The 23,862-nt window shown below is 42.3% G+C and overlaps 1 protein-coding gene across 2 annotated transcripts in view; it reads right to left on the reverse strand.

Annotated features, from left to right (window-relative positions):
* Positions 1–619: 619 nt before the first annotated feature.
* Positions 620–23,862, reverse strand: part of IKZF2 (IKAROS family zinc finger 2 (Helios)) — a 106,173-nt gene continuing 82,930 nt past the window's right edge. For both annotated transcript variants that reach the window (XM_010153119.1, XM_010153118.1), the window contains exons 5-7: positions 14,987–15,124; positions 7,309–7,452; positions 620–1,634 (exon numbers count right to left, since the gene is read on the reverse strand). In XM_010153119.1, coding sequence (XP_010151421.1) covers positions 910–1,634; positions 7,309–7,452; positions 14,987–15,124 — 1,007 coding nt within the window. In that variant the 3' untranslated portion in view covers positions 620–909. The remainder of the gene's footprint in view (positions 1,635–7,308; positions 7,453–14,986; positions 15,125–23,862) is intronic.

The raw sequence follows: 23,862 nt of genomic DNA on the forward strand, positions 1-23,862 counted from the left end.
TTAAATGTTATTTCTAAATGCTATTTCTTAAAACATAGGGTGCAACTAAATAAGGCTCCCGAGGGTCTCTAAGAAGCCAGTGAGTCAGCACACCGGCATGGAGTAACAGCAAATCAACAGTTCTAAAAAAGGTGCTTCATAAGTTAAGGAAAATAAAAACACAAAGCCTCAGACTTACCACAGGAGGCCCTCAGACTTACGAAACTAAACTGCTGTAACGTGGTACAGTGTTAAGACACACATGTTTTTTTGTTGTTTTTTGTTTTTACATTCTACAGGGGCAATACACACTGAACGCAGGAAAACAGCTCACCCTAGAAAGTAATTTTGAAAGGAATATCAGCTTTGATTCATGCTCCTAAATCCTTAGCAGTTTTGCTTTAAAACTAATTGTTCGTTCTGCAGAATAAACCTCCCCACCTTCTCCTCCAGCCACCGAAACCCCACACCGTACCTACACGTCTGGAAAAAGGCTCTTTTCTGAAATGTTTCTACCTATTTGTCTGAAACTGTAAGTGAGCGGCATCTCATCGTGACTTTAAAGCACCTAGCAGGGTTGAGCGATATCCCAGAACAGGACGCGACGTACAGCTGACGGAGACAGAAATGGACTGCCTTTCAATTCCCACAGAAAGCGGGGCGGGTCACTCACCAAAAAGCGATGGCAACAACAAACCCCTCTTTGATCCCTTCCCTTCCTTCTTTCCATTCTTAAGCTGGGCAAAGCAAATGAGGTTGGGTCCACATAAAATAAGGTTAATAATAATAATTAAACAACAGCAACAACAACAACAGCAACAACAACAAAATAGGCGTCTCAATGTCTTGAGGAAAAGTGGGATTGTAAGTGCAGTATTTCTTCATGTGCAGTTCTTCTACTTCATACGAGTCCCCTTTGGATGAGAAGGCCTAGTGGAATGTGTGCTCTCCTCGGACTATGTGCGACGAGAACTCATAGCGGTCCTGGCTTCGGTAGCCACAGATGTTGCACTCTAGCGGGTCCCGGTAGCCGTGGCAGCCCATGTGGATGGTGTACATGACATGGTCCAGGAAAAGGACGCGACAGTGCTCGCACTTGAAAGCCCTAATTTGCTCCCCTTCTCCGTTGATGACCTTGTAGATATCCTTTAAAGAGCCCTTAGAAGCTTTTGTGGCATCCAAAGCCTTGGCGTCCTCCTTCATATAAGCTGGGCTTGGCTTTCTCTTGGGATTTAAGGCAGAGTTTCCTTGGTAGGACTGGCGGTCTTCGTGGCTGCTCTCTGAGTCAGTAGAATCCAGGCAGCTATTGCTGGGGGAGCCCTCTCTATCCTGGGTTCGACTCTTTGGTCTGATGAGGGAGATCGGGCCATCCATGTTGTTCTCGTGACTGTCAGGGGTTTCCCTGCTAATGGGCCTTTCTATCCTGTTCGGATGATAGACCTGAGCGTAAGCTGAGCTGATGACCGGGGCCACCTCTGCAATTGTGCTTGGTGTGTGCTGCATCAGGGGGTGAAGTGCCTCAGCTCCAAGGTAGGTGATTGCATTGTTGATGGCTTGGTCCATCATGTGAGACTGCATCAGCTCAGCCTCCTTCTCATAGGTTAGGTTCATGTCAAAGGGAATATCTGGATAGCCAAACCTCATGAGCTTTTCACCTAAGGGACAAGAGCAAATTAATGAGAAAAATCAACGTAATCACTCCAAGGTTTCACTGTAAAAGGGATGGGGAGGGATGGAAAATCCCTGACTTGAGGAGAAATTAATTCCAGAGTCCAAAGTTAGCCTCCTCCTACTTGTTTACTGACCTCCTGCAAAGATTTTGTCCTGGGATGGGTAAAACAGCCACCGCACCAGCAGCTTTTTATTTGTTTACTCCAGGTGAAACATGCAGCTGTAGCAACCTCCAGACTGAATCCAACCCTTCTGCTGGACCTGACTGTGCCCATGCTTCCAGTTAGGAAATACAAGTTAACTGGTAGAAAATGGGACTGAAATACCGAGGTCAAATGAAACTCCATCAGTTTATACCATCAGACATACTCTCTCAAAATTAAGAGACAGTACCACACATCCCCTGCACTCTGAGGTGACTTATACATACCTTACAACAGGGCTGCGTAGCAAGAAACCTAAGCAACAGGTACAGGGGAATGGTAGTGTCACCTTTACAATATGTAAATCCTTCAACCAGCAGAAAAAAAACAGAATAACTGCACGTAGCCACAGAACGGAGCAGGTACCAAGAGCACTGGGAACGACCTACCATCTTGCATTCAGGCTATCTTTGTAATTCAACCCCTCAATAAAAAAGGCCTATCCCCATGTTTTGGGTTGAAAAGACGACACACACATACACCAGTGTCTATTTAGGCAAGAACAAAATAGAGAAACCGCACGTACAGCTTAGTGTCATTTGGTAAAAGGCAAAAGCAACGTTCATCAACGTAGGATAAATAAATACATAATGATGATGAAGCTGGCTGAATCATCACTATGTGAATCCAAATTCACATCCTCATAACCTTTTTAAATCAATAGCATCACAGATATGCGAAACCAGAACCACATGCTGGTAAGTTATGCTAGTCACAGGGCACGTTACAAATCACAGCTCTCCTTTGAAGTTAAAAAATTTACCACTACTTACATCAGGGCTCAGCTCAGCAGCACTGCTTTCCCAGTGATGGCTTTAGTGTCAGTACAAGCAAAGTTCGTATAATAACTCTTCTTTTTAAATAGAATAGGTTACACACACTGTACACATGCTTACGTGTTCACACAGACAAATATTAGCTACTTGTTGACAGTTAACTTTTTAAGCTGAGTTTGCAAAGTCTGATAAATAATTTTGGTTGGTTTTCATTGTCTTTGTTACTTTTCACTGCCCTGGTACACATAACCAGACTTGAATAGCGTAAGATAATAAATTCAAGGAATCACTACATACAACTGGTTTGGCTATCCAAGAATTAAAAACTTGAGAATCTTCTATCACCCTTTGCCAGAATTGCTTAGAACAAAATATGTATAACCCACCATAAGAAAGAAACAGAACTGTAATCCCAAATCTCTTCCAAATAGCATTAGTACATTTCAACATAGCTATCACTCAGTATTTTATTTTTGACTATAATAATTCATTCCACTTAGTGCAGCTTATCTTAAAGTGATGCCTAAAGAGAGAAATAATTTTGCATTACCCATGGAACAATCAGGTTATCCTTGGAGATGATGCAGCACTTTTGGTTGGGAACTTAGCCCTGATGAGCAAGGTAATTAAATGCACGCCTGAAGTGAAGCACGTGAATATTCCCACTCACTTCAGCAGTACTGCTCACACTGATTAGACACCACGTTCATGCACCTCACCGCGTTTCCCTAAATTACACTTACAGCTTATCAGAAGAAAGCAGAATGTACAAAACTGTTCCTCGGTTACACATTAGACATTTGGAAAAAAAATAGGGAAGGAAGAAGCCAACGGTGCTATGACAATGACCTTTGTAATCTAACATGACCTAAGGATGATTCTTGCCATCAAACATCCTCTTTTGAGTGTTTCTGCTGTGGACTGGCAATCTTGCTGTCCGTGACAGCTGTCCTGTCACTGATAGGATGGACAACTCTCTAATGGGACATGGCTCCAGCCTGACTTGAGTTGCTCCTTCCTGGGTGGGCCAAAGTGGGGCTGGAGGAGAGCTCCAGGAGGCATGTGGTGGCTTTGGCACAGTGAAAAGAAATGAAAATGGAAGAGTCCATTGGTACCCGTCACCTGCTCTGGCCACCTGTGTCTGAATAAAGAATTGACTGTGGTGAGAGTCTGATCCAGCCTCCAAACACACTGTCAGTCCATTGGTTCCTGTCACCTGCTCTGGCCACCTGTATCATTCCTGTGTCTGAATAAAGAATTGACTGTGGTGAGAGTCTGATCCAGCCTCCAAACACACTGTCAGTCCTTCGTAGGCTATACAGATCGATAAAACACACCTATCCTTTAACGACTGCTGGGATGAATGACGCAAACCTTATTTTGAGTCCTTTTATCTTCCACATTTAGTTACTCCACCACAGACAGCAGAGTAGAGAAAACTAAATTGTCACTGACCTGAATTATTCATTCCTTTAATTATGAACTGGTTCCAAAGATGTCAGAGCCTTAGAAGTGGAGCGTGACATAAAAAAGTAAAATAAATGATAACGTGGGGAGGAGAGGGTGTAAAACACCAAGCTCAGAAGAAACATTAACAAACCAGTCCAACATGGATTTCAATTTTATTTCCTCTTTAGCCAAATATGTACTTAAACCTAAATAATCAGATTAATAATTTTGAATTTTTCACATAAAATTATGCTCAAATTCTATTTGTTCTTGTCCTACATTAGTGAAATAGAAAAAACATTCTCCACTGTGGTCATCTTACTGTACAACATTCCAAAAAGCTTCAAAACGGGAAGCTGAAGCTAGATGAAAGCACACAGACACAGCTGTCCTGTGACACTTGACAAGATGGACTACAGGTATCTAAAGCAACCGCAGTGCGGATGCTTGGGAGAAAGCTGCAAGAAACCTTGGAGAAAGCAGTTGCAGAGTTCACCACTGGGTAAATGTCTTTCCAACCCCCATTAACTAGAAGCTGACTCTAATTTTGAAGCTGGTTGATCTTCATCTGGTCTGAGACATATGTGTATTTTTAATTCTTACCGTAACAAACCTGGTCTTATTGTAAGCCAAATGTCTCCTTTTGTATCCTGCCAGTTGTTAACCTCTGTGACACTCAGAGTATGCACCACACACAAACCGAAAACATGTGGATTTGTTTCACACCATCAGCTTGAAGATTGTTGTTTCTCCCTTCACTAGTGTCTGCTTCTCCCCTCACCAAAGGGAAGGCAAAAAGTACTCAGACTCCTGTGCACCGTAAGTTCTTCTGCCTCCACTACTTCAACAGGTTTGCTAAGGCTAGTACCTCAATAGCAGATACATAACTAAGTCTCTCACTCCAAAATCAACTCTATTTGCTGCATGCTGCTTCCTTTCCTCCTGAAATTTCAGCCAGAGACTGTGGTTCGTAACCAAGGTCCCTTGGAGATTGCTGATCAGAAAGGGCAGTAAAGCATTGATAGATGTAGCATGCAAAGATTTTTAGCTTATGCTTACATGACCTTCTCATAAACACCATTAAGTTGTTTTGGACAGGTGCCACACTTGCAGTATGCACAGGAAAATTTCCTGCAAGCAAGAGAACCATTACAAGTTCTTCCTGATAGAGTTGAACAATATTTCATCGGGGAGAAAACGGGAAGAAAAGTGAGGTCATGGTGAAAAAAAGGTAGCAAAGCAGAGGCTGCTGCTTTTCAGTTCAGTGTGATGCCATGAAACATCAGAAAAGGCAGAAAAATATGATACAGTAAATACAAAAGACACATTTTTTCCATACAGCTGGCTCTGGATAAAAAGCTGCACGTCACATGAAACCCCATAAAAATGGAATACCAAAATGATCTGTTGCACCTATAGAAGAAACAGATTTATCTAAGGACAAAGTAGCATACCCTACTGAAGAGAAGAAGAATCTGCTACAGCATCTCCCAGGCAAGGATTTCCAATCAGGAAATTTGCCTTTGACAACAGTAACAACACCTGGACGAGTAAAATAACCTTCAAAGCTATCCAGCCCCTCCAAAGATAACTTCTGAGAGGTTCTGCAAGCACAATTCTGGTCAAGTCTGTGGACAACCTGGGAGTAAAAAGAGCGAGAGGTGTGAACAGCCCTTCTTCCTTTTGAGGCTGTAATGTGTCTGAGGTATAGACACACCAGCCTAACTGTCAGCATGGTTAACTATTTCACTGTTGATCACAACCTGCAGGAACATACAGCACTTGCTGAGACAATGCTAGGGAAACCTGCCATGATGAATTTGTGTTTACAATCTCATAAAGCTGTATTTGGCTTGTCAGTACAGAATCCTGCTCCCATTTCCACCCTCTTCAACCCCAACTGTTGTCACAGCAATAAATTAAATCAGAGTATAAATCCCCCAGTTCTTACCAGCTATACAGTAACTCACCGCAGAGCGCTCAGAGAGACAACAGTCTAAGAATTAGGCTTTTATCTCAGAAGGAGTAAGAACAATACAGGAAATACTGATTACTCCCAGCATTCCTCCTGTGGGTTGGATTATTCCTGACCTAACCTTGGCTTGGCACTGATATTTGGGAATGGTCAGATGACTGAGAGCAGCCAGGTCAGTGTGTCAGTGCCACCCAGGTGAGCTGCTGCATGCTGCTAGCCCCCTACTATTCAAAAGCATGTGGGTTAGCTTAAAACCACCTTCAGTGGTGATTTAACAAATCCATCTGAATCTGCCTGTAGCTGAGGGGCAATGACTTTTCTAAATAGCTGCATTAATTGCTTACAATTCTCTGATCCTCTCTCCAGAAGTGTAGGCAGAATGAGTAGATGACACCCTTAAAATCTGTAAGACTGTCCTTCCAGGGAGCAAGTGTGGAAAATGCATATTACATGACACTGGAGTCTAGCAGCATACATTTGCCCCAAATAATTCTCTGCCCTGGCTGCCTCTTAAGTTTAGTATTGCCTCACTAGCAATAAAAGGAACCTTCAAGCTACAGCTCAAACCAAGTAAAATTCCCCATACTGTCTCCTGTTACAAGCCAAACAATTTTAAGATGTCAAGATAGAAAGCAAAATATGAATTCTGGGCCTAGGATTCTAAATTTGATAACCAAAAGTCATCCAATGCTGTTTTATATTCATGTATTAATAAGTTTGTTGTGTGCAGAACACTGCACTTGGACCAGGCACTTCTTCCAACAGAAGCGATGTGATTTTACTTCCTCATGCCGGTATTATCAGACCAGCTGTTGCCAATTCTCAAGAATTTAATACAATATGAGATACTTGGTGGGTTTTTTTAACACGCACACATATGGAGACAGATAATTATATGCAAGTCTTAAGTTTTTATTTGCTGGGGCAAAGAGAGGGAAGGATAAGTCTAAATCTCAAAATGGCCAGAGAAAACTAAAGAACACCACAACAGCCATAAGGCACAGTAAAAAGCTTAAGATTTTCTAAGCCGTTTTGATGATTTTGGGGACCTCGCTTTTGAATTCTCTGGTGTGGTATAATTAATTCAATAATTTTCAGCATTTCTTGGTGTGATTTAACCATCACCAATGCTGTCCCACCCCATCACGACCAAGTTCTGAGCACGCTACTTTTCCCCTTGCTCTTTTGGCTGTTACAGATTACAGTAATCTATTCCTACACACTAAAAATAGTAAAAGGCGTATTTCAAGCTTACCCACAAACTTCTGTGGGGTGGAGCTTTTACGCTTTCCCATGTTGCTTGTCAGCTTCTCTATTACAGCAGGTCTCTCAAAAGGCACCAGAGAAATATTGTTGTCCATCACAGGCTCTTGTTCCTTACAATCTTCCATAGGAGGTACTACACAAAACCAAAACATTGTATCAGACAGGTCTGGTCTACACTTCACAGACAACACAGATCATTTGAGCCCTGCTGATTGAGCAACAGGTGCAACACAAAATAAAGCAGGGTGCAAGAACACACTGGGCATCAAGACAGCATTCACTTTGAAACAGAGCCATGTTTACAAAACGCCTCTGGGACCACCTTATTTAGCAGAAGCCCAACTCCAAGCATTTATTAAAGCACCTGTTCTGAATACTGAAGATCCCCAGCGAGGAGGGGACACTTGTGTAAACTCACCCTGTATATGACATTTTCTGTTACTGTCCCTTCAATATGGTCACCTGCTGCCAATGTGACTTTTTGGTTATCATTCTTTGTGTATTCCCTTAACTTCACGCTGATCATCTGGCATGCTTACCGTTCTTCCTTTCTTTTGGCACTAATCTCAGTGACTATAAAACATACAAGACATTGATGACTTGTGTTTCCTGGACTGGGCAGTGCATTCCCCAGGACAAAGGCATCCGGAACGAAGGATGTGTTTGTTAGAAGTGTTCCCTCTGTCTATACATGAGATTGTAAAATCAACAAACAGTGTACTGGAATTACAGGATTAACATCATATGGAAATTCCCTTCAGAATCATTCACAGAAACTGTAGTTTTTTTGATTAATATTTTAGTTTCCCTTCAAACACAGTCCTAACAACCAGTGATTGCGAGTCTTCTGCATCTGTCTTCCCAGTTTTTGGGATCAGCCGGGAGCATCCCTGTGCTAACTACATTAGGGGAATGCATATACACTGTCTTAGAGACAGTAACAAGAAATTAATGACTCCTATATTTACTCATTTCACTCTGTCGCTTGTTGGGTTAGAGAATAAGATGCTAGAGCAGTACAGGAGTTGCTACCAACTGACTTGTGCAGGGGTCTATATTACTTGCTGACATAGATGATCCCTAAATCCCTACAGAGTAGTCTGTTGAGCATCCTCTTATAAACACCAAGAAGGGTCAGTGGTGCCATGCTGATCAGGCTCAGAGAGTCCAGTTCATTAGCAATGTATGTTAAAAGTGTGATTCCACATGTAGCTCTTCCCATTGCTCTGCTACCATGAATTTAATGCATGGCCTAATTGTCCCGCATTCATCTTCAGAAGGTAGCGAGAGAAACCTGGGAAGGATCAGCCACCAGTCTGTGTGCTAATGGGATGGCTGAGGTGTAAGAAGTTATTTGAGGAGAAAAATGGATGGCAGAGAAACTGGGACGATCTTGCAAAGAGTTCCTACAATTTGTAAACTGTCAGCAACCCATTGCATTCTCTGTATCAGATAAAACTCCCAGAAGAGTCACGGGTAGTATTGCAGAGGTAGCAGAGGAGGACTGAACTCCACATCTTCTGCTGGTCCTCCTCTGGTCTCTCACTGTAGCAGCCTTTCATGTGACAGATACCTTCTCCCTGTGACTGTGCCATAAATGAACACCCCCAGCCTAATTTCCCCCCATGTAGCTTTACTACCTTCAGGATCCTAATATGGAATAATCACCCCCCTGTTCTTAAACACACAGCTGTTTGCTAGCACATAATATATGAAAAATGGGGTGATAAAAGCCTTGTCTTTGCCTTCTTTCTAGTAAGGAAGAACAAATACCAGGCAATTACAAAACAGAGTATCTGCTCAGGTGAACTTCTCAATTCAGACATTCATAATAAGAAAACATGGCAATTTATTCATTTGATTCCATTTGTGCCTCTGCTGCTATGGAAAGCCGAGTACTTTGAGGCTCAGAATCCACCATATGCTATAAAATGATTTACTCTGCTGCTTTTTTATTTGTACAGGATGCTCCCCCTGAGAAACACAATGGTTTCTCATTTACAAGGCAGTCCTGCTGGCATAACTGAAAGAGAGGAAGAAAAAGCATAAATATGAAATGAATCTAATGTTGCAACAAAATTGGATGCAGTGTTTGAGTGACCTAATTAATGCCCAGTGCAGACTGGGAAGTCTGGAACACTTGAATAGCTAAAGCTAAATTTTGAAGGTTATTTAAATACTGTGCTTGGGCAGGAGCTACCTGCACTAGTTCTACTCAAGTAGTTACCCAGGAGATTCTGGAAGAAAGGAAAGATTACATCTATTGATTTTCACTGGGAACTGGCGTCTGACTGTCCTTTTGGCTTACCAAAAATCAGTGTGTGCATGCACACGCATGCTGCATGAAACCCTGGATGGCTGCTCAGTGGCAATACCCACTCCTCACTGCGATGGGCCAGGTTTGCATGCGAGTGCCACCTCAAGAATTTCCAGCCCTTGGTGTACAGGATACATGAGGCTGGTGGTGGAGACCTAGGCAAGTGCAGAGGGCTCTAAATCCCTCCTAGGAAGACCTGCTAAAGGTATGCTGGCTTTGTAGGACTATACTTGCCCACTAAGTCAGCTGAAAACCTGATTACTTTCACAGCCATCTGATTAAGCCCCAAGTGTAGTGACATTTGTATGTCTTATAACAATTAAGTAATAATTAAATAAATCTACTGTTGGGCATATGTGTGTAAAATTTCCTAGATGGAATTTGAAACCTTTCTTCCATGAAAAATGAATAGTGCTAAAAAAGACATCTGCTCTTCTTTAAGGCAGGCAAAAATTCTGCTTGGACTCCTTTTAGAAGTAAAATCATCACCCATAAAAGCATTTTCTTTTCTTTCATGCTGCAAGCTTGTTTCCCCACTTCAGAACTCAACTCTAAAATCCAGAGCATGGCTCTTGTGCAACAGAAACACTGAGTAACACTAATATTTGTGTTGCGATGTGAATAAGTTACTGGAATGTGTTTTGTTATGTAGATTTCCTGGGAGAAGGGAGAGATAGAAATAGCCTAGTTTCTGAAACCATTTAAATTGCATGCAAAACCGGACCAAAAACAGGTGAGATGTCACATTTTACAAACCCAAAGAATTAAGCTAAAGATCACACTGTCAATTCTAGATATATTAATTTTCATTTCCATTTAAAAAACATACAAATAAAGGACAAATAACCCAGTGCACGTCATTTTCCTTTTGAGGAAAAAAAATAAAGTGGAAAAGTGAGCCAATCAGACCCAACCAACAGTTGTCACAAATCAGCTGCTCGGCAGTGGAAGCTCATGCATACACCTTTACTCTGCGGTAAACGCAATTCCTTCTTCGTATTTCATTGTGCTTCATTCCCTTGGTAGTGGGAGGTACCAAAGAACAGCTGACGTGTTACAAATAGCTTTGATACAGCAACTTATTGTAGGCTGTGAACCTACGGTCTCAGCTCAGGAAGGCTTTAATCTTAAGAGCTCACATTTTAGTGTGTTTCTGTTCAGGGAAGACCCTAATCAGCTCCCAGGTTGAGCTCCCGGATTGCCTGTGCAAACGTTCACTGCCTCGGACACCGTTAGTGTCCCTCAGCTGCAGTTAACGCCAGCTGTTGTTTCTAAGCCCAAACTCTCAAGGATGGTCTCCAGAATAAAGACTATTTTCCTGAAGACATTGGTCTTTCAATCATAGTGCTCAAAGCGACTTTCAGTGTTTGCTTCTTACTTTGTAAGAAGTCACATGCACTGATAAAAAAAGTTTATGCTGTTCCAGTGAGGAAAGAATAGGGGTGAAAAAAGAAGTAAAAAAATTACTCAGTGTGTGCTTTGCTAATAAATACTTTTGTGTGCAGAAAACAGACACTGGACTAAGTCTCAGCTGGTATAAATTATTATTACTCCATCAACCTCAATTTCCTTTCCTAAGCTCACAATATTGCTATTTTAAAAAAGTGTGTGTGTGCAGAGAAATGACAGGAAATAGTCCCATGGACCCTGGTGTGAAGTCTCCTGTGGGACCAGCATTTTCATGATGTTTTAAGCAACTATGTAAGAAGGAAGGACTAAAGGCCATTGTGTGTTTTATGTGGAGCTGGCCTTGGAGCCTTGCACAGCCTAGGGCTAGGCTTCTTCCTCCTTCTGAAGAGTATCCTTCACTACACTTTAAGAATTTCTCTGGACATTTTCCTTTGGAGATGGAGAACATATAACCGGGTGTAATCCATTTAACATTTCTCCCTGGTTGTTCCTGCAAAGGCCATATTCTTGGCATTCAGAGATGTCACTTTGGTCACCCCCAACACACCACTGGCTAAGAGACCACAGACTAATTTCTACCTCCTGGGCCAGTACTGCTTAGCCAAAAATTGCCAACAACAAAGTCACAGGAGTTCTCTTCCCATTGTGCCAAGCAGGGAACAAGACCTAGCCACAAGGAGGGGCAGCTCAGCAAGCAACCGGCACCCTTCAAGAAGATGGAGAGAGACACAGAGACTTGTCGGTTCCTCCTCACACACCAAAACCAGCCCTCCTTCCCCTCCTCTGAAACCAACCCTCCTTCCCCTCCTCTCACTTCCCCTTGTGGGTTTAGTCAGGTGATCTAGCCATCTGCAAGACAAAGATAATTGAAATTAAAGGCCTCATCAGGCCAGGCAAAAGCACCCAAGTAGATGTCTGTAGCACACCTATAAACTGATCAACTCAAGCACAATGCTTGAAACAAATCCAAACTCTCTACGGGCTGCCTCCAGTTTTCTGGAGCAGTTAATCTCTGCAGAAATAATCTGGACTGATGGTAAACGTTGACCATAGTGGTTGAGACCCAGCACAGCCACCTGCTGCCTTAAAAGCAGGATGCTGTTGGGATAAGAAATTCTCCACCCCTACCTGTTCTGTTCATAACAATGAAGTGACCAAAAGTCACACCCAAACGCATTCAGAGGCTTCAAAACACTCAGCAAGAACTAAACACTTATGAAGTATTTGGAAAGAGAGTCAAGAAAACTTAACCTCAGTGTGATGCAAAATAAACCTATGACTGACATCTCCAAAGCATGCACTCATCCTCAGGAACACCCTTCCCATGTGTGACATGGGAAACAAGGAAATTCATACATTTTTCAGGGTTAGACTATGACCTAACTTAAGCTGAGTAACCCTTTGTATACTCCTTCCCAGGTGTCTTTATAGTCCCAGGAGAAAGGGATTTGCAGCAGGCCTCTACAGGCTGGTGCTCATGACCCTCGATCCCATGCTGAGCCTCAGGTGGGAGTGATGCTGGGACACCAGGTGAGATTTATTGCTGGTCCCAGCTGAATTGGGAGCTCCCTGTCACTGTCTGGCCTCATTATGCCCTCAGTGAACAGCACAACAGAGACAGTGAATCAAACCTCCCTTAAACATTCACCAGGGGAGATTTAGGCATATTTGGCCCAAGGAGAAAGAGGTACTAGTTGAATTCAAAGTGCTGTTTTAAGGTAATTTTGTTGAGAAGGGTAAAGTGGCTGTGTGAACATTTCAGCAAAGTCAGTCAGGCTGCAAATAAAAGAACTGTCCACATGGGGTTTACACTGGTTTAACTTTGGTTGGTAGAAAAAAAAAAAAATCAGTGTAAGGTCAACTGTTCCAGCTTCTTTGGGCAGACAAGGTTAAGGACTTACCCTTAACATTAACTCATAACATTAAGCAGCAGAAAAAGCTTTTAGATTTCCTCAAAAGTACACTATCAATGAGAGTAAACCCAATTTTAATCAATAACTGAATAACAAACCTGAAAGTTGCGTGGAATTTGGGAAGGTTCAGCTGTGGAATCCACAACATCAGAAGGATATAGACTGATTGGAACAAGTCCAGAGGAGGCCATGAAGATGCTCCGCGGGATCAAGCACCTCTGCTATGATGAAAGGCTGAGAGAATTGTGCTTCCCATCCCTGGAAGTGTTCAAGGCCAGGCTGGATGAGGCTTTTAGCAACCTGGTCTAGTGGAAGGTGTCCCTGGCCATGGCAGGGGGGTTGGACCCAGACAAGCTTTAAGGTCCCTTCCAACTCAAACCACTCTATGATTCTACGATTCTACAACATGATCTCTGAAACATCCTGGGTGTCATAACTACATCAGCCTACCACAACTGCCCCAAGGAAAGGCTGACTGAAATCACCACCTCGCTGGTTAAGCAGAGGTGCACACCCTTATAGAGTGAAGTGCCTGGATTTTGTTGGGGATGGAGTTGGTGGTTAAACTTCTACTACCAACTAAGTGCTCCAGCTAACAGACCAAGCGCACGACAGATACCTGCAAATAGCAAAGCCCCAAAATCGGTCTTTCCACCGACTTTTACAAGCATTAAGGCCAGGCCTAAAGCAGATAATCACTAACTTCAATGTCTTCAAAGTCATCCATTACATTTTAAATGTTGATTTTAATCTCCAGGGTGTCTACAAAGATAGTAATTACTTAATAGAGCACTGAGTATTTTGGCAATATGTTAGATACATACAGAATGCCCTTATAGGATTAAATTGTTCATGGACGAATACGTCTTAATGTTTGGGTGATTATTTTTTTTTTTAAACCAAAAAATTGCCCATATTTGAAATGCTGAATAGATTTTATTTCAGCTTGTATTTTTAGGTTTTTAGAAAGGGCCTTTCAGAACTTTTACATAATTAATTTCCAGAAGAAGCCGTATGACTCCAGTCAACAATGAGAAGTAAAATAGTGGGGGGGGAAGGAAGAGGAAACATTCTTTTGCCTTTTCATTTATTCTTAGGTATATGGTAATTTTTAATCAATATGGAAAACGTATAATTTTTATATTTTCTGATTAGTAAGAACTTTTAAATAATTCAGCTAGCAAACATTTAAAGACAACTTTTAAAAGTTAAAAGACGTTCAGTTTTCAAAGTTTCCAAGACAGTAGTTTTTAGTGAAATTATAACGATTTTTGGACAGCTACCATTCAGCATTTAGTGCTACAGATAAGCCTACAACCCTGAAGTCGGAGACATTACACTCACTGTCTATACCAATAGCTACAGGAATTTTTGAAAGCAAATTCATGGAGTTTGACATTTCTTGCTTTCAACAATCTTTTTTGGCAATCTTCAGCCTTTTTGTATATTAACACATGTGGTGTTAGTTAACATTAATACTAACACATGTAAATGCATATAAACACTTTTTTTGGTTACAATTCATTTCATCAACACTGTTGAATGCCATTCTGCTCTGGAGATTTTTGCATTCCTCCCTCCCTTTTTTGGGAATATAAGATGATATTACAGGGGGTAGTAATGACTATAGTCATAATAAAAATAATGACTTCTGAATACCTCCACCACTCTTATCTCTTATAATTATCAGTCACATCCAGAAAGGAAGGGGAGGGGAATCATACATTTTATACATGGCTTAGTTCATTTTTGGGGTAGCTTCACTTTAATTTCATGTCCACATATTTATACATAGTAAAAAGTGAAATACTGACTTAAAAAAAAAATCAGCAAACCCAGTGCTGTTAAATTGGACGGAGTGAGGATTATAGCCCATCTATTCTCTTCCTGCCTATCTGAGTATAAGCAATCTATACAATGGAAATGATGCAAAGCTGAAAGGAAGGGAGAAAAACAGATGGGAAAAAACAAAAACCCGCAAGAGATGCTCCAAGTCCAAGAGACCTCAATAGGCGGTTTCCACCCACCATGGTGACTCATGACCTGCCCAGCAGCCTCCATACTGACATTCTGCAGATAGTTGTGGCAGCGTTCCTTGTGCTCCTCCAGCGAACTGCGCTGCTTGTAGCTCCGGCCGCAGTAGTTGCACTTGTGAGGCTTCCCCACTGCAGAAAGAACAAGAGCATTAGGTCAAATCCACTGCAACCCACTTTTTGCTATCAAAAACTCACACCTTCGCAGCAAACTCTTGCCATGGAAAGACACCTAAAAAAGGTTACTCAACTCCCAGACCTTTTTCCTGGCCCCATTTTCCCACCGCACACACCTCCTCCCACCCGCCGGGTACTTGGCCCCATCCGTTTTTCACACAAAGTATCAGCAGAAGGAAAAAGAGGCAGACTTGTTGGTCGCAAAGCAAATAAACAGACGACAAGCGGGGAAAACAAACCAACCAGCTGAATCACACGCCAGCGCTGCCTGCGTGTCACCGAGTCTCGTGGGAAAGAAACTGCTGAGACATTTTGCCCGTGCTACAAACGCTTGCCTTCACAAAAAATGGGCTGCCCCAGTGGCCTAATTCTGCTCCCAACGGTGGGGAAACCCATTACGCGGCTCAGAGGAGTTGTCCTTTCGCAGAGACAACTTTGCCAAAATTACCAAGGGAAGGTTGGTAAGAACAGAACAGTAACAGACAAGAGAGTAACTTTGGTAACAGCATTGTCACATGCCAGAGCTGTGCTGCCACGAGTAACTCACAGAGACGGGATAATATTAAAATATATATACTATAAATACATATATAAAAAAAATAAGAAGCCACGTACAATGAAAATCAAGACAGATGAATGCAAGAATAACTCCAATTTTTAAGGTTTTTTGTTTCACTCAGCAGCACTGTAAACAAATGGCAAACGTCTCTTAATACATGCAAAACCTGGCACCAGATTCTCATAAAGCATATCCCTTTTGTAGCATGTCATTAAGAAACCACAAGAATAGCCTAACCCAAGGCCAGAAAGCTATCCAGAAGTGCATTTTGCCAAGCCGTGCTAATAAAGGTTTTTAATATAATTTAAACTTGTAGAACATGAACATTTATTCTCTAATAACTAAAGAGCTATTAAGTCAGCACTGCAAGTCTAGTAAAACACCACCGGCTGCTATTTTCAGAGCTGGCTGGGGGATGGAGAAGGTCAAACTTCTTTCAGAGTTTTGAAAGTCTTAGGTGAGATTTTTAGTTTCCAGCCAAAGAAATATCCTCTCTTGGATAATACACATGTTTCTATTGGGTTTGTCCCAGTATTGAAAGTTTTTCACAGTCATTTACTTAATGAAATCCAAGCTGCACTAATTGCAGCCAAGATGCACTGTCACCACTGGGATGGGAAAATGCCGGAGGGAGGACACCCGTAGCCAACAAGAAACCAGGTGGTCAGCTTCCTCTCGCTTGGGCTGAAGCCCTAAACCTCAGAAAGACCCACCGAGGTCAGGGAAATTCTCTGAAAAGTCTCCACGGCAGGACTAGCAGGTACCACAGCGTGTGCCCCACATCACCTACGTGATGGCAGATGAAAAAGCCTCTGCTATCAGAGTCGGTCAAAACATTTCGAAAGTTTGTGCCTCAGAAAAAAGAAAGTTGGCAAAATGAACATGTTTGCAGAAAGTTTCTGGTTTTCTCAAGAACTTTGTTTGTACATGCAGTTCAGTGACACAACCAAGTTTTTCAAAAAAGCTGCTTTAAGTAAGCATCCAAACTGTGGATTTTTTTCTCTTTTTTTTTTAGCCATAAGGCTTATCTTACCTCAGAAAATTACTTGCTCTTCAACCAGACAGCTGCTGTGGTCTTCATTTTATTTCCCTCACTAGCTTACACTGTTGCCTTAACTGGCATTGGTACTGGGAATCTCAGTGGAGGACAAGTGTGAGGCTCATTATCATTCCCAGACTAATTGCCCTTGATGTGAACGATCTGGATCAAGCTTCAGCTCTTAAACATGAACCCGCCATCTCATTCTGGAAGCACCTTTAGGAAAACATACTGGCAGCTCCCTAGGATGGAAAGACTTTTATCACCACCATTACAGTGCTTTGTCATGCATCTAGATGGCATCAATGCCTGTCACTGACACCTTTATTAGAAGCTAACTTGGTGTCTAATCAAAAAAATCCAATGCAACTGAAGGGATTAAATGAAGCAACCTGAAGCAGGGCTGAATTAGCCCACCTGGTTTGGCTCCACCATGTTATCAAGGAACTTAGGTAAAGTGTAAAGATGCAAGGGAAAGGGAAGGCTGCTTTTTGCTGTTCCAGACGAAGCTACAGTTAAATATATTATCATTTAGCATAGAGAGAGAAACATATTCCCCTACAAGCATGCGGCACAAAATGATTGATTCAACTAAGAGAGGTGGTATTACACCTCTTCAGATGGTTGTTCCCTGCACTGACTGATGTTGTGATGGTTGTTCCCATCAACTATTCACACACAGGACTGAGCTTTTCCAATGATGGGTAACTATCCAGATTCCATCAAATTTCAAGGTTCATAGAGATGATAAAAGCTAATGATAAAGGCACGATTTCCACATGCTACAAGGGATTTGAGGAACAAACTCCACAAGGAAAGGAATACTCCAGCACACATGCTCCTTCTTCCGGGGAGAAGATAAGAGAATAAACAACATGTGACAAATGTTAGTCTTGTTGCCTAATACACAACTGGAAGCTGCTCAGACACAACTGTCAAGAAAGAAGTTGGTGAGCTCCAGTTGAGTAGACCTGAATACATCTCCCTTGGGTTCATTTCCAAATTCTGTCTCCTGGCCCCCTCACTCTACAGATGCGACCACATCATAGCCCCACACGTGTAAAACCTGATATACATTATAAAGTTACCCAAAGTGAGTGTGACTTGGGTTGCAGCACAATTGATTAGGCCAGACTACAGCTAAACTGGTTACAATAGCAGCAGTTTGTGTGACCAGTAATTCTCACAATCCATTTGGCAAGAGACACAGCCAGCCACAGCAGAAATTATGGTCTGGATTTTAGAGAACTTGTCACAAGAAATGTCACATTGTTGAAATAGCTGCAAATTTCCCCTTGTATTAAGTAACTCATAATAAAAAATACTTATATTTGTGGACATGAACATTTCCCAGTGGCTGTTCATTTTTCCATATTTCCTATTACCTAACAGAAAGATGTAAAAGTGTATTACAAAATTCCATCCTGGTGATGATCTCAGCAGCAGACTTTGCTCCAGATAACAAACCACCATACGAAGCCACTTGACTGCCAAGAGAGATTTCAACCTTTGTCAAATACTGTATAATAGGCAAACACAAATAGTCAAAATGAGCTCTAAAAATACATGGCTTGTGCTACTGGGCACAATGGGTCTTGGTCCATAGGCCATTGACTTGAAGGCAAAGAGTTCAACAGCTTACCAAAACCCCCTCCAAGCCCACAATGAGGGCAGTTCTTTCCATCATAGAGCCGTTTCCACCATGGAACCACTCAAAGTTTAGCTCAGCTTGCTTAGTAAGAAGCTGACTTCTCTGAGCTCCTTACTGAGGACTAAGATACAGGGAAACCACTTCGGTGCCGTACGTAACCACCACTGCCAACAGTAGCGGCACCCAAGCAATGATAGTTTGGAAATTCCTGGTTTGGGGTAATTATTCCTTTATCACCTTTTCAGGGTAAGCAATCAGATAAAAAATTACCATCACTCATTCTCATAGAAATGACACAATACAGTGAATGCAAACAAGCGCCAAATCTTAAGAAAGCTTCCATCAGTTGTTGAACTGGGAAAGACCAGGGCATGGGGCAAAACCCAACAGCCCAACCAATGAAATAGCTACCTTGAAAAATATAGAAAAAACCCACTTCATATTTCTTACAGAAAAGTCAGAATTTCCACGTGTTTAAGCTCAGATTTGTGTAGATGACAATGTGGCACAGAAAACCCACAGTGGAGTCTCAGCCTCAAATGGAAAATATTATGACAGTCACAGTGAAAAAGACATTTCAATTTGAAGTACAATTTTTACCATGAAACAGGTAAACCACTTGTTGAAATTCACAAAGAAATGGAGTTTGCTTGTGAAATTAAACTGCTCATGTGGAGGAAGGAGGGGGAAGAGGAGGAGGACATAAAAGGCAAGGTGTTTCTGAGTTAGGAATACTTTGAGTCCTGTGGGTGAACTTTGATAGCTGAGAAGTCTGCGTGCAGCGACAATGAGATGGTGTAACTCTAAGGTCAATATTCAAGACAGAAAGCAGACTTGGGCCTAGGGAAACTTCTTTAAAGTCATAAAAAAGGTCATTGAAAGAAAGAGCCCATAAGGCATTCGCACAGCATTTTGTTCTCAAAAGAGATGGGAGTGCATAGCAGAATATAAAGTAAGTCAAAGGGAAACAACAAGGCATCCCAGGTAATGCCTTGCCATAAGCAGATAACATGAGAAGAGAAAGGCTTACAGAACAGGTAAAGAGCAACGACACTTCGCTGAGCCTCCATTAAGACCTACAAGAAAACACGCACCAGTTTCAGCAGTCAGGATTAGCTACACCCACATTTCCCTATTTCAAGTACCACAGTCTCTGCAGCAGCGTAGAGTAGAACTCCTTCCCATCCATGTGTCCACGTCCCAAATCCCTGCAACAGCTCAACCGCTAACACTACCAGCTCATAAGGGAAAGGGCATTGCTACAGCCGTGTGACGTATGTCAGCCCAATCCAAGAACTAGGGACTCTTGAGCTTTGCACCAGACTTATTATTCCAGCATGATTGCCCCGTCAGGTCCTTGGGAGGGAAGCCAGGCAAGGTTTCTGAACTGAGTAGCCATCTGACGTAGCTACTTTCAGTCTCTGGAAGTCCCTCTGATAAGTCACGCTCGGTGCGCTGCTATTTCTGTAAAATCTGAACTCCCACTCAGCCCCTAGCACCCCAGAACTGGAGGAAGCCCCAGTAGTCTCCAACTGAAGCTTTCTGAAGCAGCACTGAGGAAGCTGAAACGTTCTTTTGGGTTGATATTTACACCTATCAGTGAGGCTGCAGAACCCCCACCAACACGACCATAATCAGTATTAATTCATTATTTCTTCTTTCTTCCCTAAAACTGGAAGCTGCCTGGGAGAAGGGAGCTTTTCTGCAGTTACAAAGTGCCTACCACAAAGCAGCCCTTTGCTTTGAATGGGACTTATCATAGTAAAAATCAGTTTTAACACAGAGGGAGGAAATATGATTAAGGCACTGGGTCAGGACTAGGGAGTGTAGGGTTCAACTCTCAGTTACGCTACAAATTTTGTGACTACAGGCAAGTTACTCTGATTTCCCGTGCTTCAGTTATTCATATGTATGATTAAGGTAATGATTCTCTTCTTCACAGCATGTAAATGAATTCATGCACTTTGTGAGATGCACAGAGGCTAATTTGATGGAGCTCACACGAGCAGGTAGACACAGAAAAATACGGCCTGTATCTCTACCGAGAAATTAAGGACTTAATAATACGCTGTGATTTTATTAGATAGTGGAGTGAACATTAAAGAGCGAGAGGAGATATTTAGGATAGCACAGGGTAGCGGATCAAGCAGGAATAAGAAAATCAAATCAGGGAAAAAAAGGTGGCATATGAGGCAATCTGCAGGCATGGTGTCCTTTCAGGTCGCCGAACGGTCAGCCCAGGGAAATGCCCCTGAGCTTGGTGACATTTAACACCACACAGGACAAAAAAAGAAAGTGTGCCACAATCATCAAAAGGTGGCTACAATAGCTGCTCTAGTCCTTCCCAACTCCAGCAACCCTGAGCCGAGGAAGCAATTGCCAGAGCTGGGGAGGGCTGAGGCAGTGCTGAGGTTTCGGCAGGAGGGCTGAGGCTGCAGGGAGGCGACACGCGGTCCCTCTGGTTCACTGCTGTAATTAAACAGCACACTTTGGCTCTTCTAGAGCTGCTTAGCTCAAAGCTTCACACACAAAAATATTTACATGAATAATAGACCCCTGAACGAATTAATCACCAAAAAAATTAAAGTGAGACCTAAGCCCATGCTGGCTCTGAGCAGCACGTAGCTTTGCAAAGGAAACTGCCTCCCACTCCGATGCTGTATCTCGCTGCTGTGCTTAATGACTGTAAATGTGTTCATTGAAATTCATGGGGGCTCTTTGATTTGTTGCCTCTTTTTTTTTTGCCTGGGAGATTACACACACACAATAATTGGTATATACTGGAGTTCAGAAATAACAGCAAGCCCCCCCAGCTAACCCGAGATTGTCCAAGACAACTTGCACGCAGAAGTCACAATATGTAAACATCTAAAATAAGGCTCTAGGCTGCTAGAGCACACAACTACCCAGACTTGTGACATGCAGAGTGTCAAGTAGCTCCGCTCCCAAGAGCCCCACCTGTGGCATCTTAAAGCAGTCTGATTTTCAGAAAGAACCAGATCTCTAATCACGTTGTGAAAACCTTATCTTTTAATGCTTGCAAGTCCAAGCAGAGGCAACAATACCTGGGGTAAGTTTCAGGGGATGCGGATACATTTCTGGACCTCATGGAGTTCCAACGTCTCCATTCTACAAGTGCTTTTTAGATTATCATATTTTGGGCCAAGTACTAGGGTTCCTGAGGTCACATGCTAAAGGACAGATGCACTAGATCATGCGGTAGAGGAGACCACACATCTAGATTCGTGCTTAAAAAGGTTTCTGGATACTCTGGACACCTCCAAAGGTTAAAAAAAACCAAAATGCAGGTTTACAACAGGAAAACCCTACATACATACCATTAAGCAGCTAGTTACTTTCTTAACTCGGATCTTGAAATAGAGCACTGGACACACTTTGTGACCTCATAGCCCACTGACTCTTAGTAAAGATTATTTTCAATTGCCTATTGATATACATGTGGCCATTGAACATTTTATGAGCCTCCCAGCAAATGAAAAACGGCCCAACCTGACTTTTTGCAGAGCAGCAGTCAACAGTAAGTTATTTCTGTCGACAACTACCAGGTACTATTACAGTAGCCCTACACAGCCAGCAGTGAAACACCACTAAATACTCCTGGTACATCAGCATGCAGTAAAACAATGGCAAAACATTGCACCTACACACCCTTTGTTTTCTAGACACGCCTGCCTTTCCTATAAATATCTCCAGGGCACAAGACACCAGCTTGACACCTGCATCTACCTGCCAGTTGTTTACGGTATTGTAAAATCAGCGGCTAGCAGTGAAATACTGTAGTAGTGTTCAGCCCTCCCTTGATCTTCTGAGGCAAGCAGTATTAAACATCAGATTAGATATATAAACTCTGAGGACTTCATCCATCCTACATTGTGGCTAAAACAGACCCACAAACACACACAGGTGGAGAACAAGTAAATAGTCAGAAGAAATTCCAAAGCATCTCTACATATGGAGCACACAGCCAGAATCAGAGGTAACTCAGTAAACGTTACTGCTCACGTACAACAGCCAAGGGGTTGGGGTCCTTACTTGCACTTTCAAGGTGTTTCTGCTTGCAGCCTTTCATTAGTTCAGTAGTTCATTATGATTTACCTTGCAGCTACTGGTGGTGTTTATTCTGATTCATCAGATAGTGTTTATTTAATAAGTGATCTGCAGGATTTTATAGATAAAACAATGTTCTAATCTGCCACAAGGGTTATAAACAAGTAGGTGGCATTTTTGTGCCAGAAGTCTAACAAACAAACAAGCTCCTCTTTTATTGGCACACTCTCAGAATTACTGAAATCTCCCTACCCGTCCAGATACTTGCAGGGCTTCTGTCACAGCACCCACCAAATAACTAAAAAACAGAAAAGCAAGAATCTTACACCCCATTTTCTTCCTTTGCAGCCCAGAGGACAAACAGTTCACTTTGTAGGTTTGTATGTTGTATCTACTAATGTGTGTAAAACAAAGGAAAACGTACCTGTCTACATGAAACCATACAAATAAATTACATAATAAATGAAAACACAGGTAAGGACACCAATGTTGCATTTCATTCTGAAAAAGATTAAATTCATGGTTACTTGATTGAATCCTGTGTCCCAAGAAACACACATTGCACCACATAAAAGCTCTCCACATATTTCTTGTCTGATGTTTGTTTCCTTCAACATAAGGGCTTCAAAGCTGGCAAAAGGCACCTGACACTCATTATTTTAGTTTATTATTGGCAATGGAGCTTTCAGATTCCCCCCGATATATACTTGAAAATTTCAAGGGCAAGTGTTCTGTGCTTCTGCTGCGAGACCACTGAAACAGGCACACTGTCCTTGTCCCATACCAATGCGTCCCACTCCTCCAGGCACTCCGTCACTGTTGGGGTTCCCAGGAATTTTATACGGACTCCAAAATGGTTAAATACTATTAGAAAGGGACTCTGTCTGAATAGCACTGTGGTGGTGAGATAAACTAACAAAAACCAGGAAGTCCACAAAATAAGTGAGTGTTTTATCACCAGGTCAGCTTCAAAATCACTTGAGGGCAGCCAGGATTACAACAACTTACTTGTGAAGGGGGATGCAATGGATGTGAGAGGTGACTTAGGAATGGAGCTGCTTCCCTGCAATGCCTCCGCACTATCTCTATGTGCATCGGAACCAGCTGAAGGCTGAGGTTAAGCCTTAACTGCACATACCAGCTCTGTACTTTCCACTCCACTTCAGACCTTTAACATTATAAAGTTGATTTGTTAAGTGGAACGTTAATTCGTTCACAAGACAAACCTTCCAAAAGTTGCTTGCTGGCTTCTCTTAATTCTAACCCTTCTTCACGGGGTTTACAGGGAGCAGTAAAAACAAAAAACCAAGTTTAAGTCAGTCTGCTGTTCTCTGCCCTGTCCTATCCGCTCCCCAACAGTGCCACAGCTCAGCAGG

Source organism: Eurypyga helias, unplaced genomic scaffold, assembly GCF_000690775.1.
Source record: "Eurypyga helias isolate BGI_N326 unplaced genomic scaffold, ASM69077v1 scaffold11126, whole genome shotgun sequence".
NCBI classification, from domain to species: Eukaryota; Metazoa; Chordata; class Aves; order Eurypygiformes; family Eurypygidae; genus Eurypyga; species Eurypyga helias.